At 46.1% G+C, this 16,247-nt stretch overlaps 1 protein-coding gene across 3 annotated transcripts in view; it reads right to left on the bottom strand.

Moving 5' to 3' along the window:
• PRAG1 (PEAK1 related, kinase-activating pseudokinase 1) overlaps positions 1–16,247 on the bottom strand; it is a 75,877-nt gene that overhangs the window by 17,496 nt on the left and 42,134 nt on the right. For all 3 annotated transcript variants that reach the window (XM_069626179.1, XM_069626178.1, XM_069626180.1), the window contains exon 5: positions 1,320–2,059. In XM_069626179.1, the coding sequence (XP_069482280.1) occupies positions 1,320–2,059 (740 nt within the window). The remainder of the gene's footprint in view (positions 1–1,319; positions 2,060–16,247) is intronic.

Below are 16,247 nucleotides of genomic sequence, written 5' to 3' on the forward strand. Positions count from 1 at the left end.
GAGGATCAACCTCACAAATTACACGCTGTTGCATGTCCATGAAAGGGAAGCCTTCCTAACAAAATCACCCAAGGACTAGGATTTGTGGGGTGCGTCCACTAAGGAGGTCACCCGCACTTAGTGCAATCTCCCATTAAAACTGTCAAGAAATTGCATGTCGCCGTCTTGGCACTATATTCCCAGTGCCAAGAAAGTGAGTTGTTCTGTCCGCATTTAAGTTTCACTGCGGTCAGCATTGCACAGAAAATACCTGCAGCAGTGAGGGGGTTAAAAAAATACCAAAGACTTCCTACTGCGCATCCACTAACACAGGACCCTTTTTAGTTTTGCCCATTAGATGGCGCGTCGCCTACAAACCGAAACAATTGCATCAGAGTAGTCAGGACAAATGGCATCTGAGGTGGGGCACACAGCTTGTAGGTGTTTGGTTATTTGCCCACCCATTGAATGCCCATGACCATGCTAATCCCTATGGCCATTCCCACCCAGTTCCTGCCCACAGTACATCCCTCTGGGATCTCTTTGAGCCTGCTTTATACACCCTTACCATCAAAACGTTGTGCTCAAAGTGCCTGCCAGGGTTTATTCAAAAGGAGTCTTCTGAGAGTTTGTGAATTCATTTGAGCTGTAAACTAGCTATTGCCAGTGGTCGAAGCTGGCTGTAGCTGTGCTCCTCTACTTCAAAATTAAGTTTTACTGTTCCTATACTTTTATTTTAAAAAGAAATTGTTCCGGAACGGTTTCGTTTTTAAAATAAAAGTATAGGTAGAAGTTGAAACTTGCACTTCAGTGCCCTGCATGGAGCATGCCCTTGAACAGCAGGTGTGTTTGTTTGGGGGTTTGGATTGTTCATGGGAGGGGGTGTGGCGATGGGGTTTGTGGGGAGCGGGGGCAGGCCAGTAGGGAACATAGTTCCACTACTACTTTTCGCACACTTCAACCACTGGCTATTGGTGTAATAAAAATGTCTTAACCAGGTCTGCCGACTGCCACTCGATTTATTAGCAATATGTGTGTCCTTCATTGAAGTCCTGTTAAATAGGTGTTGGAGATTTGTAGTTTTGTGCCTCCTCAAGCTTTTGTCCTGCCCTTTTCAGTGACTGCTCACTGGACGCCACAACCCTTGCTCGATCCCGGCCCCCAGAGAGTTGTCTACCCTGAACAAATGACCCCACACCTGGTGCAGGTTTTGGAAGGGCCCCGGGATACAAAATAACATACTTCTATGAGGAAATACAGTCTTTACAAACGTAAAGTAAATGCAAGAATGTAGAGAATGGTGAACATACATGCATTAAAATAAGGCATTGCAACGGTACCTTCACTGCATAGGTGTGGTCAGGGTCCTTGGCACAGGTGGCACAGTAATAGATGGCATCTCCAGAATCGCAGCATGACTTGTTGCAGGTCAGCTTAAAAAGCGACCAGCTGTTCTCGTTGAAGCGGAGCTCGGTCTTCTGGTCCCGCATGAAATAGTCCTCGCTCTTTGCCACCAGGCGTCGCAACGATTCTGCATACAGGCCACCCAGTTTGGCGTACAGTCCTTCCTTGCTGTCGATGTTGCTGAGGAGATGGTGCAGCTGGAGAGTCGATCCGGACGACCCATGGCTGGCCATGTTGAGTTGGGATGACGAGAGGGAGTGTGCAGATCGGCTCTGAAGGCAGGGCCTGCTCCTTGCCTCGGTCCTGTACCCATGACATCTACAGACTTTCTCCAGGGACTCGGAAGACGAAAAGAGATGCTGGCTGTCCCCCGGGCTTGAGGGACAGCTGAACTGCCCCGCTTCTTGGTGGCAAACATTGCTTTCCGATTGACTGGTGGACATTCCAGGGCTGGTGGGACTGAGGACCCTGTGTACTGGGGAGGATTGGCCCCACAGTGTGTTATCAGGCGCGGAAGCAGCTCTGTTCACAGACTTCTTCTGTGGCAGTGGAGGGGGCTGCAGAGACCCACTGAATACAGTGTCTTCATTGGAGGCCACTGAGAGTGAAAGAGAAGGACCACGTTTCTCTGTTGCTTGAGGTGAAGCAGGCGAATGGATCCCTTCAATAGACTGTCCTGAGAAACGAAAACACAACGATTTACACTCACAGAACTTCCAAGTCAAGGAAATCACATCTTGACATGATCTCAAAGAACTAAAGCTTTTTGACACGGAATTTTCTTTCAAACAAACTGGACTTTTAATAAAAAATCAGAGAACCTTTTAAATGTTTACATTATATTCAATATTCCACCTCTACCTTGCAGACCTTTGGGCAGAGAGTTTGGAGTGGGAAAGCTACCGCCCAAAATGGAAGGATCAGACACTAAATATTCTGGCATATGCAGACGACCTCATATTGATAGATTACACTCAGGCTGGCCTACAATGTTCTTTGGAGGGAGTGGAAAGATGTCCTCAGAAAAACAATCAGAGAATCAATCCTGTGAAATCATTTATAATGACATTTTCCTTGCGATTAAATGATTTATCGGTTACAAGGGTTGACACTATAAGCTATCTAGGCTTTCCAATCTCCTCGAGACGTTTCTATGCGAAACAAAGAGAGAAAATGACTGAAAATGTCTTACCGTGTATTTCTCTAATGAAGGTTCTAAGGTCTAAATTGTGTACGTTTCCCTATCCTCCTTAATTGAGCTGTATAAGTTATAAATTACAGCTACGTTGTTATATGGGAGTGAACTAATCCCATTTAACAATCGTAGTTTCTTAGACTCCTTAGAAGGCAAAATATTGAGGACTGTGTTGTGTCTTCCGAGATCAGTACCAATTAGTGTCATTCGTCTGGAGCTGGGGAGAACATCACGATGGGCTCAGTACATGAAGTGTAGCCTGTCTGTGTTGTATACCTGAAAAACTGCAGAAGTGCCTAGTTTGAGCTTCTATGTATACAAACGTCTAATAAACATGCAGAATTCGCATTGTTTATTGAAGAAATCTATCGACGCTGTATGATTTATGAGGTGATGACATTGATAAAAGAATTAATTTCTGACTATGTTAAGAAAAATAAGATCCGCCAATGGGATAAGAGATCTAACGGATCGGGAAAGATACAAATTCTATAGATACAAGCAATTAGTCTATATCCCAAAGTCCACTCCAAAAAGTTACGTTTTGAAATGTCCATCCCAAAAGTACAGGGATTTATACTTCAAATTCCAGATTAATGCACTCCCCCCAATGGAGGTAATTGGTCCCAAATGGCAGGTGTCGAGGACCTTGTATGGTTGCAGGGCTTGTGGTGACCCGGACATGGAATCATTGCTTCACATTGTGCTGAAATGTGTGGTTTTTGGGGATGAAGGGATTAGATTACTTGGCCCTTATCTGCACTTTACTAAGCAAGTTGTAACACCTTTGCTATGGAATAGGCTTATGACCACTTCTCATCAAGCACTGACATTGGCTTTAGGTAAAGTGTTAGATATTATCCTTCTGAAGATAACATCTATTGTAAAACAGGGGAAGAATGGCGGGTCATCTGGGATTAAGCAGGTGTCGTGGTAATTTTGGTACAGTGATATGTAAACCCCTGGTGCATTGTACAAAGTCTCAATGGATTATTTAAGAATTGTAGTACATTGTTTTGTAATCAAAAATTTTAAGGACTTTGTATGTAAATGAATTAGCTAATAAATATTGTGTAAAAAGTTTAAATGTAAACTGAAAACACATTTCTTTAATTAAAAAAAAAGTTCATTAGGTAGCTAACTTGAAACTAGGTGCCTAGACCAATCCACAAATTCTTGTGGTCTAGCGTTCAAGGGCAGCTCAAAAGCTCATGCAGTGAGGCGTGTGAAGGACGCAAGTTAGTGTAAAGACATCCCAAAAAACATCCGTCTTTATAACTAATAATTTCCCTCCCTCGAACCAGACATCGATTTGCATCTTGAATTGCTTGATTGTTTGTAAATACTCAAAAGCCAAAAACATGCTGGGTTGGGCGGGCAGGGGGCGGCCAGGGGGCGGCCAGGGGAGAAGGAGCAGGTGCCTGTTGGAACCGGCTCCCCAGTGGTGCGGGGGTGGTAAGGCGGCTCTTTTCCCATCCCACCCACCCTGTTTGTTGGGAGGAGTGGGGGTTGGGGGGGCAGGTGGGGAGGACCATGGGGACACAGAGAACCCTTACCGGGGGACTCCAGAGCCAGAATGGGGCACAGCGACCAAAGGCTCCGGCGGGGGTAGGGGGCGGTGGGACCGGGAAAGCTGAACCCTGTAAGAAAGGGGGGCTGTCTCTTGGTGATTCCTCCTGTGAAAGGCACGGTGGGGAGGTGAGGTGACAGGGCCTCAAACAACATGCATCGGCGGGGCGGAGGGCCATGGTCCGCCTGGACCACTTGCCAGCAGAATATGTTGTGAATTATGTGGAAATGATTGATAGTGTGTATTATATGTGACGTCACAATTTTGGAAGTGCATTTACGATTTGCTGTGAGATAAAAATGTGGCCGGTTTGGCATCCAAAGAAGTTATGTGTCACATGTGTTCACTCTTCGCCTAGGCATGCGCCCTTGGCAGCCCATTGCAAATCAGCTCACACCGATGCTGCAGGGCCTATAAACATACTGCGTACTGCCAGATCCATGCCCCCGTGAGGAGCACAGCCGCAGAACTCAGAGTGGGTAAACGTGCGTCATTGTTGGACTAGCTGAGTGAACAGCCAAACTGTCAACGTGGCTCCCACGCGAGTGTCACTCAGAATGAGTGACACTGGGCAGCTTCGTAAGTGCAAGCTCATGCTGCCAACTGCTCTGTATACAGGCTATGAATACAATGTTCACTTAATCCTGCTGGGTAACTACGATCATGTTGCGCTCTGAGCCACTGGGCATTGCAGTGCGTTTATTTTTTTCCAAAATAGGCCATAGGAACTTGGAAATGTCGCTAAAGTCACATCAATTGCTTGAATTCTGTGCCTTTAAGCTGGCCTCAAAAAGTCTGCAGGTACAAACTGACTGGGCAACCTGCAGCGGTATAACATCCTAGTGAAATAAGCTATTGCGTTCCTTAGCAGGGGCGAGGTAGCATTTATTTTTCAGCTGTGCGCCTTAGGGAGCAATTTAAAGAAAAGACCGGTTCTTTGGTCTTGAAAACATCCCGCACACAAACTTTCCCTTCCATAAAAGTGCATCTCTAAAACTAAAAAAAAACACGCTCCTATGCCAGTGCGCATGTGCTAGCTTTCAATGCACAATGTAACAGGACACTCGATGGCGGAAGTACTTTAAAAACAACAATCAACAGGAAAGCCTTTCGACTGCATAATACTTTGCTGCGCCAAAAAGCTTCATCACCGGAAAAGAGCAGCTTCCCTCGAACACTTGCATGCTAAGAGCGGAGGAAGAACCTGTGTCCCTGGAGTTTCCCTGGAACACTTGCATGCTAAGAGCAGAGGAAGAACCTGTGTCCCTGGAGTTTCCCTCGAACACTTGCATGCTAAGAGCAGAGGAAGAACCTGTGTCCCTGGAGTTTCCCTCGAACACTTGCATGCTAAGAGCAGAGGAAGAACCTGTGTCCCTGGAGTTTCCCTCGAACACTTGCATGCTAAGAGCAGAGGAAGAACCTGTGTCCCTGGAGTTTCCCTCGAACACTTGCATGCTAAGAGCAGAGGAAGAACCTGTGTCCCTGGAGTTTTTTTTTGGGAGGGTGAGCGGGGTTGAGGCGTATTACTGGAACAAAACGTGCTAGGGTATTCAGGGATGCGAGAGTAGATGGGAGACCAGCCGGGTGGTTTTATTTGGACAGTGTGTGTTCGCATAGCTCAAAACAGATTTCAGTTTAGACGCAACTGCTGTAGGCGCTTTGTTTTTCCTCTGCACTTTTGCTTTACTACTCGGAGCCTCACCAGGCGACCAAAGTGATTAGCTTTAAAAAGGAATTGAAGTAAAATAAAAAGGTATGCTTCAAAATGGTCAAAAACAGTAGTGATGGAACTGTGAAAACGGTTGTAAATAGTATGTAGTGGAACTATTAACAGCAAAAAAATAAAATAGAGTGGAACTCAGTTCACGTTCGTTACCGCTCACTTCGAACCAAGTATACTGATGCAGATACTGCAGGGACCATTTTACTAAATTAGAGCGGGAATGTGAATGTGACCTACATTAGGCACCCACACGCTCTTTGGTGGGTTATTGGGTGGGATCATATGGCAGTTAGATGGATGGAGCTATTGGTGAATGGATAGGGGGTGTGTGTGTACAATTGGTTGCATTACAAAGTCATGAAAGCGGTTCAGAGTGGGGCCTGAGTGAATGGGTTGCGCGAGTTGCTGTGGGTGGGATTTCTTGTGCGAGTGTGGTGTATGCATGGAGGGGTGTGTGGAAAGATACGCAACACGAGAGAGCTCGAGGGTTGGGGCCATTGTACTAAAGCAGTTTGGGTTGATACTGTTCCCAGCCCACACCCCTCCTCAAAATACAGCCTGTCCTCAGCCCATGTTACCAAAACCTTAATCCAAAAAGAGGCAAAGGGGGGGGGATTCTAGGCGAGCTGTGCCAATTTCACTTTTATGAATGGGATCACTGTGGTTACGTGGTGGTGTGGGGCTGCGCAGGACGCTCTTCTGCGGAGCAGTTATTTTGGCGCACCGAGAAACCTATTCCCACGTGCAAACACTATGGAAGTAACAGGCAGACTGTTTTGACAATTTGTATCCCCTTTTCTTAAGTGCCAAGGACGAGTATGCTCGTCCTTTTTGCATAGACTTGCATAATTGCCTGGCAGTAAAGGGGAGTGCCATAAAATAGGTCATAGCAGGGGAGTTGCTAGGTCTGGAAAAGACCCGGGGCTAAGCTGATGTCGGAACTGTTGGGACTGGGGGCTAGCAAGCCTTTTGGCTGTAGCTCCTGAGATTCTATCCAGGGCTACAACCAAAAGATCAGGGGCTATAGCCCCCTTAGCCCCCCCCCTAGCAACGCCCCTGGGTCATAGCAGCCTGGACTTTTACAAATCTGTATATAAATTGTGCAAATCCATTTGTGCAACCTGAGGCAGTGCTAAACATTTGATCTTGCCCGGCGCCATCATACAGTGAACCAACGGGCACTTTAAGTAGCTTGCTTCTCTCAGGAGCTTTTTTCTTAAAAGCGTCCCGTCTCTAGACACAAGTTATCCAGGACGTGTTCAGATGGGAACATAAGAATGTCAAGGTGCATGCACATTCTGGTTTGCGATGCCGGATCATGCATGTCCTGAAATATAGAACCATCTGTAATGTACCAATCCTGGTCCAAAGCTCACGCCCTTGAGTGAAGTACATATTAACGTGTAGATAAACGGCATCCTGTGATGCAGGCAACTAGGACTTTTCTAAGGTGAGGTTTTCTGTGCTTTGGTCAATAATCTTTCCATCTCAATTTAGGAAAGATGGGCAGAGCACAACACGATCAAAAGTTATGCCTGTGGTGACATATGAGCACAAAAGAGGCAATCTGTCAATTGAGAATGGGAGGGTCCCAGCAACGCAAGTGGGCTGCAGCAGTGGCCACGCTGCTCCGTTTAGTAGATACCACCACTGCAACATCAACATTCGCATTTAATCTGCAGCGGATTCCTTCTTTCCCGCAGAGATTGAAGATTTAGAAAACAACGCTTCTCTTAATGCCAGCCTGGGCTTCCAGTTATGCTACGTCTTCAGGAGGCCCAGCAGGGAGTGGGCATTGCTTCCTGACATGAAACTAAGAGTAACTGAGAAAGAGGGCCAGATGTCCCAAAGAGCCTCGTGTGAACACGGAGAAGACCAATCCGATCAGCTCAGCAGAGGATGGGGAGTGGCAGGGTTGTAGCTGCTGCTCCCCGATCTGCTCAGCGAGGATGTATTGCCCGAGAATAGATTCAGAGCATCCTGGAAGAGGCCTTGTTGATATGGAGCAAGTGGCAATTCCGTGAGAGCACCATGCAAACATGCTACTGGTGTAATACAAATATCTTAACCAGGTCTGCCGTCAGCCCCTCGATGTATAAGCAATTTCTGTGTCCATCACTGAAGTTCTGTTAAAAACCAGCATTGGCAAATCCTGCAGTTTTGGCTCGTGTATAAGTATTAGGCATCTGCCAAGGACTGCCATTATATCCGCAGGTACTCGAAGTATTTTGCAGATGCTGCCATTGATGGGCACTTAATAGGATTATGGCAGTAGCTGGCAAATGTATTTCCCGTGCCTACACAAACAGGGAAAACTCTTGCATTGCCAATGCCTGTTCTAAGAACGCGTTAGAGGTTATGGTGCAGTTTACAAGGGCTCTGGGCGGATTGAGCTTTTGCCTGCTATGGTCCACTAGGGCACAAATGTTAAAAATACAAAATAAATGTTCCCTGTAGGTACCGAGACTCTGGTGGATCGTGGCACATACATTTCCTTCCTTCTCTGCTTGTCTGAGACTGGAGCTCTTCAAGGCGTCTCATCTTGGATAGGTTATCCCCCTGGTCTCACCTGCTACTACTTCTCCGACTTTATGAGTAAACTGCTGCTCTGCCTATTGAATTATTCTCGTCAATCCCCATCGGAACTGCACTAAAAGGACTTTTAAAAGGTTCTAGAATTTTAGAATGTAGTGAGGATTTGATGCAAGTTTAAATGCATGAAATCACTGCACTACACCATTATTATTTATTTCTTCTTACGCGCCACATGCCGTAGGCCTCAGGGCCGTTTGTTGCAGGAACGCATTAGGGTACCATTTCTCACTGCAGTTGGATTGCATCAAACCCTGTCTTGGAGAACGGTGACACCACGGTGGTCTGATGGCGTGGGCCTATTCAGACATTTAGTGACCCTCTGGGCGTTGTTGGGAAATTGGAAACACCGTTTTCTCTATCTCCCCATTAAGTATATGGTCTATATGTGTATTTATAATGTTACTATGTATTAGAGATTGTGAGAACTACAGCGACTGTTCGTGTCATGGCATCATGTTTTAGCAATGTCTGGGCACCCCCTTTCTCTACACTCCTTAATATCAAAATGTACCAGGGTTACCATCAGCTACTGGTCACACATTTAGCTAGAGGAGTGGGACAGGCCTGGCTATGCCCCTTAATGTTTGAATACATCTACTGCTTTAGTGCACTACAACATACAACTTATTCGAACTTTGTGTGTTTTATGTGTATCCATACAATAAAGAGGTTTCTTTTTAGTACATCAGCGTAGTATATTCTTTTGGGGTGTCAATTTGGGACAAACTGTAGCTATGCACCAGCTTTCCGCCCTGCCTTGAATGAAAGGGATTTACCATTGCGCAGAAACTGAAATTACTAAATGAACAAATGTAGTTAGAACATTCTTTCCTTTTATAATTCCAAAAGGTGCCAGAGACCACAAAAGAAAGAAAAAAAACAGTTCTCTTCACCGTACATGAAACGATGCTCCTCCAAATACTTCTTTCTAAAGTTACAATACTAGGTTCAATACTTCATTTATATCCCAAGTCAAACAAAACCACGGATTATCAACCATTGACCAATTATTATTTAACTTCTGCATTTCATGTATATCCCAAGGAGAACACGCTTTTCACGCTATGCTGGCAGTATCGCCACTGCCTGCTCCTTCAGGGTCCAGAAAAAATAAAAATAAAAAAAGTAAGTTACAAAAATAAATAAATCACTCTGTGCTGCAAAAAAAAAAAAACACATTTAACTAATATTCCAGGTTTTTCGTGGAAGGGTTTTTCCAGACGCCTCCAGCCCTTACCCCAGGCTTCCAGAGTGATTGCAACTTGATGCTGCCGCGTGGGAAGGTGGGTGGTGACCCGATACTGGGGTCCCACTATCATCTTCCTAGTTTAGTTAGGAGGACTTCTCGTCAATGATCAATGATACGGCCCCATACCGTTACGTCATATCACCATTATAAAACGTTCCCCACTTTCAAATTCTTTTATTTGTGGCCTTAGTTCTTCAAATGCTTTTCTCGGGTGATGTTCCAACAGCTTTAAAATGACAGCGCTAAACAAATACGGCAAGAACACACGCTGCCCCTGGATAACGGTTTCTGCTCATCAAGGGGGGCCTGCTCCACAAATTCAAAACATTTTCTGCACATCTGTGACACTCGGCTTGGCAGGATGCTGCATATTTAAACACACTGCAGTGCAAAGTCTGTGGACATCTCAGGGGGTGGGGCGTTCATGCATGCTTGCTGCCATGGTGCTCCCACACTGCACGGCTGCGCTGTGGTCTTCAGTCGGCTTGAATTGATATTGGGGTCCCTGGAGTTGATTGAGGAGACTTGAAGCGCTGCTGAGGCTGTGGGTGGCGCAGAGGTTGCATTGCACAAACTGGTGCCTTTGGAAATACTTCAACTGCTCAGCGCTTCCCCAGTGGTTCCCTCATTCCACACAGGTACTCTGCTGGTGGAAACCGAGAGCAAGGCTGTGATGAAATGACTACTGATGAGTACAGGGATGAGTAGTGGCTAACGTGCCTACTCAGCCCCACAGTACTACTAAACCAGCAGTGATTCAATCATAAAGGTGAAGCGGGTACAAACCAACAGGTGTACCTTCTTAGCCTCTTTTGGTAATGTTGGCCAAGGGCAGGCTATCATCTTCAGCAGGGGTGTGAACTGGTACAGAAGCAAACTCAATCCAAACAACAGTATGGGGTACCAAAGTAAAGAATGTCCAACCAAGATTCTATAAAAAAAATAGGATCTTTAATCAATCTAACAATCTGTCAACACTGGAAGACTCCATGGCTTCAGGCACGGAACAGCAGAGAATGGCTTCTGGTGGCAAAGGCGCTCAATTGGCTAAACATGGTGTTGGGGTGCTACTGCGACAACTGCTTAGAGCTCGAAGAAGCTGGTTCCCAGGCAGATGGTGCAGAGTTAGGGATGCTAGTAGACACGCTGGTGCGATGAGCCGGACTCCAGAGATGCAGATGTGGGTGAGTGTTGAGTTTGAAGAGGACTCCAGTGGTTTTCCATGCAGCAGGTTGGATGGCATCGAAGGCGCCTAAACCAGCATTAAGGATTTTTGGAGATGCAGAGGTGCCAGAGGTCGCTTCCATGGTTCTGTGATCGTTGGGAGACCCCGTTCAGGAGCAAGGTAAGTCCTCCTTCTGCCCTTACGAACCACAAAGGTTTGTAGAGAGCACTTGCAGGGTTCTGTCACCTTCAGGCCAGTGTGCAGGGTCCTGGTAACAAGGGTCTTAGTTTCAGGAGGCCTTGCTCAGGCAGCAGGTCATTCCGAATAGCCCCTTCAGATGATTATGGAGAAGAGCGTGCGTCTTCTTTCAAAATCTCGGTCTTGACCTCAATGGCAGAGGCCTTTGGAACAGACTACATCCTCAGAAATCTAGGTGAATCCTTCTTGTCTTGAAGTACAAAGATGAATCAACTGGGAAGGGATCCCCCCCCCCTTTCCCCTTAGATAGGCAAAATGCTGCATTGGACAGGTCCACAGCAAGTCTGTTGTTATAAGTCCAATCCTGGATGCTGTAACAAGTGTCCCTTGCCTGCTGATGTCATACCCAGAGAGTGCTTTGTCCATAGGATGCAGGGTGAACGAAGAGGAAATTTGGGAGCCCAAGCGTATCAAATCACTCTGTGGTCTGAGCCTCTCCTCTGGGCTATTCTAACTCTGCCCCCTTCCTCTGTCTGATTACATCAAAAGAGTGTTAATCGGCACACTGGTGAGGAGTGGGCATTGCATCTTGGCAGGATGCCTTTGAGCACTAGTTCCCGGCTAACCCTGAAGGTTTGCTGCTCTGGAGAGGAGGTTCCAAACATTTTCAGGACCATCAAGGAAGGCTTCCTGAACTACATCCAGATGGTTCCTGTATGAAACTAGCATGCACACACTGAATGACATAAAATGCAAGTGACTTTATAAATGTGTGATCCTGGTAGCCGCCATGTGAAACCAGCCATTGCTTATATTTAAAGATTCATCCACTGCCACTAGGCGACTGTGGGCACACAATCATGAACTTTTGATTATGGGGTGCTTGCAATTAATAAGCCATGTCTGTCTGTTGGAACTTTGGGGGCCAGCAACTGAATTCAGGCATGTACATGTGACCTTTGAACCTGCTCTGTTGCCACCGCAGGGCAGCTGCTGGTGATATAAATAGACCGCCAGAGCAAGGCATATAGGTACACTATGCTTTTTTGGCATAGCGCCTTTATGAAAAGGAGTCCGATTAGAAGAGCTCACTTTCAGAGACAGAACTAACCTGCATCATGTTAACCCCAAAAAGAAAAAATATTTACACCCTCGCAGACAGCTTTCTGTCACCAAGGCCAGGTAGGAAGCAGTGGGAGGCGGACATAGCTGAGACCGGGGAAACTCCTCAAGGTCAAAATCACCACAGAAAACTATTGTGAACTTAAAGATTTTGGTCTTTGCTAGTGGAAGACAAAGGTGAACACTCTTAGCTATTCTTGCCCCAATTAACATATGATGTTTGAAAACATGTAGTTATGTATAAAGAGTTAATATCCCTGAAAACGAGCAGTAGTTTTACAAGTTTTTGGATGGGTCTATTGAAGATGTGGCTCCATTCGTGAACTTAGTCATTGCCACTACCATCAGTGCCGCATTCTTGATCTTACGTGTGCAGAGTCTGAAGCTGAACAATGCACTTGTAGGAAAAGGGGAAACACATTGGGGAACAAATAACATAGCCTTAAAGATTAGAATGGCCACTGGATGCCAACGAATGGGTTGATACCAAATAAACCCACAGGATGTTTGCCACTCCTCGCATCTCAATTCCCTCCTAGCTCTATTCCTATGACAATAGTTTTGGCTTTGGGGTGGCACTTAAGCACCACCAGCAGTCAAAACTAGAAAAACAGGTTATCCGTTTTTATCACTGTCAATGAGCCATAATTTAGGGACAGGGTGTGACTGGCAGAGTTCCCAAAGGTGCGAGCAGTGCATGTCTGTCAGACAACAGAAAAGAATGCAGGCCAGGCAGGGCTGTCAAGCGGCCATGAGGAGAGGGGAGCCGCGGGATTCCTGTTTAAACTTCATTTATTGACACGCCTTTCCCGAAACCTTAACTCTGTCATACTGGACCGAACTGTGAGGCAGCCTCTAAACCAGGCCAATGAGGCGCACTGATCCTTTGCCAAAGCAGTGATGCGAAATGTCCAGACACCATCTTCTCCATATCAACCACGGCAGGTGAGCCACTACAGAGCCACGAATTCCCCCCACCTATATAGATTGTGTGTCTTGTTCTCGGTGGCCATGGGAATCTCCCATGGTCTGCTTTTTGCATTTGTGCATTCCTAGCATGGCAGCATTATTGTGGAGATTACTGCAAATAAAAGCTGCAGCAAGGCAAACAGGCACTGACAAAGCGGCCAGTGTTGGCCTGAGATCCACATTTTCAAGGCACTGCCTTAATCGTACTACATGCCCAAAAGATGGCAAAAGCTGACAAACTTAGTAGCTGCTGTAGGCAGCTACTAACAAGACTACACAAGAGCCAAAATGTTTGTCTTTGCCAATGCTTGTTTTAACAGGAATTCAGTGCAAGGGACATCTGCAAGGGCAAACTTGCTGCTTATAAATCTTTATGTAACACTTTATTACATTAGATGCAGGTTTATTGCAGCAATCAACTTTACCTTTCAGAAGGCTGCTCAGAAACCACAGCGCCCGCTAAATGTGTTTTGGGGCGGGAAGGGGCAGGAAGTGGGTGGGAATGGCAAGAAGACTTGCATACTCATGGACAGTCAACAGCTTGTTAAATAACAAAAACCCTGCAAGCTGTGCTTTTTCCTCCCGACATCTTATCTTACTCCCGTGTTCACTTCCCACCCCAGCATGTCATGTTGCAGGTGAATAGGGGCGCTCCCTATGAATTACTCCGACAGATGGTTTTGCCTCGGGGGCGGTCCTAAGGATTGGAGCCATCGGGCAAAGTTGTCAGGCAGGCGCTCAGCAGGGGGGTTCGAAACGGTTATGGCCGAAGGAGCATGGGGAGTGGGATCAGGAGACAGCCTGCTCAGGCCGTGGGTCTCCAGTCTCCTTTTATCGCTCCGGGGTGGGGTGCATGGCCTAGAGAGGGGGCATTCCCCCCAACCCAATTAGATCTGTGCCAAGGAATTGATGTATATGCCATATGCCTGCGAAATGTAACTGTTTGTGTGATGTGAATTTTACTGGTGGCATTTTGTTATTAAATCTGGCCAAGTTTAACTAAATTAAATGGTATTATGTGTCTTTTTGGTGGGCAATGGCCCTGCGCTGCCCGTGAACGGACGGAAGGAACATCAGTGAGCTCGCCGAAGCATAGAGCAGATGGCATTCATGCAACTAATAAGCTTTAGCAATGCCAACATTTTTGGCTTTTGTGTAGGCATGGGAAAGGCACTTGCCAGGCACTGCCATAGTGGTTTTACCTGGCCATTTATGGCAGCAGGTGCAAAATGTTGCGAGTACCTGGGCATCTAATAGTAGTGCCTGGCAAATGCCCAAAACGTATACAGAAGCTAAAATGGTTGCCTTTGCCAACCCTTGTTTTTAACAGGACTTCAGTGAAGGACACACATAGTACTTATAAGTCGAGTGGCTGAAGGCAGACCAGGTTAAGACATTTGTATTATACCGGTAGAGCATTTAAAACTTCAAAGAAGTCATTCATTTCAGAAGACTGCTTTAAAAAAATAAAATAAACCACACTGGCAGATACTTTGAGCTCAAAGTTTGATCATGAGGCTTGATAAACCTTGCTCAACGCGATCCTAGGAGGATGTGTTTTGGCGGGGGGGGGGGGGCAGGAAGTGGGTGGGAATGGCCGTAGGGATGAATGGGCATGGGTGGCAAATGGATGAGTAAATAACCAAATAACACCTACAAGCTCTGTATTCCTCCCTTTCAGTCCTAGCCCCCAAACTATGGAACTCTATCTCTCCAAGCATCAGGGCCACACCTACTTGCAAAGGATTCAGAAAAGAAATCAAAACTTGGCGGGGCACACAGGGATGTCGCCTGAAACACGCCACTTTACAAACCCTTGAGGACAACCATCATTAACGGACAACTCTCAAACCACAAATTGTGCACCGAGGCACATTTGCCTTCCCATTACTTACAAAGCATTGCCTGGTCTTACTTCACAATAAGTGTGGATCCGCAGGCTCGGCCCTCTCTAGCGAGATCTTACGTTGCATGTTGTTCCCAACGAATGATAAAAATATGGCAACTCTTATAAACACATTTTTGTTTTTTTAGCCTCTTTAGGGGGTAAAGCTATATGCACTACTCAGCTCGAGCCTTCACGTTTACTATCAACTTTAACTTTTCTTCTGACAATTGAACGAGACCCCAAAATATCTCAGACTTTGCACATCGTCTCTTCTTAACCTATAAGTGAGCCCCATTAGGTTTACACTGACTGGCATCTTTGAATGACAGGTCCCAGCACACAAAAAGGTAGGCTGCCGCTGACACACCTATTGGGTACACACTGGCGAGACACCTTAGATCTTTAAGATCCCACCCGTTTGCAGTGCATCAGTACCCATCAAATCCTTAACTCAGAGATGGTTGGAGGCACCAAACGGAACTCTACCTATAATCTATTCCTCTCTCTCCCGCTCACCTTCCGTTTTCTAAACGCATTCATCTCGAAAACCTCCAACACTTGGCGCTGAATTCATATTCAGCGAGCTTGGCAAAGCCAGTTGTCTTCAGGCATTGCAGCCGGTTACTATCAACTGACTTGCTTAAAGCTCCCCTCCAGTACTAGAGCCTGCTTCAACGCTTCTCAAGTCCATCAAACAACCAATCACTAGCAGGGTTGGACTAGGCCATAAAATTGTCTCGGGCACCAATGAAAAAGAGGTCCACAGACGCAAATGGATATTCATTCCTTCTGGACACCGTTTGAGTAGTACCCAAGGGGACGTTTTTTGATAAAATGTGATGCAAATTGTGCATTTTAAAGAATATTTATTCAGCAACACTGGTCAAAACTACTAGCTGCATAGTGAAGTAACTCATCACACTGGCCCACATTGGCCAAAAAAGTGGCCCACACAAGCATTTCGTGTTTTTGGTTCGGTCGTGAGCCTATTGCTCTATAGGCCAGTCTGAGCCTGATCACTAATCCAATCTAGCGGACAGATTTAACTGGCCTAGATAGCCATTGAAATACACAGAACCGTCTCCCTCAAGTGAATGCCCTCCAGTTATCACACACTACCAAATAATCTACAACCATATACCTCCACCCTCCTGCCTTTATGTACTATCGTCTTATTATCTGTTCCAGTC

This window comes from Ambystoma mexicanum, chromosome 6p (genome assembly GCF_040938575.1).
Source record: "Ambystoma mexicanum isolate Mex_15411 chromosome 6p, UKY_AmexF1_1, whole genome shotgun sequence".
In the NCBI taxonomy this organism is placed as follows: Eukaryota; Metazoa; Chordata; class Amphibia; order Caudata; family Ambystomatidae; genus Ambystoma; species Ambystoma mexicanum.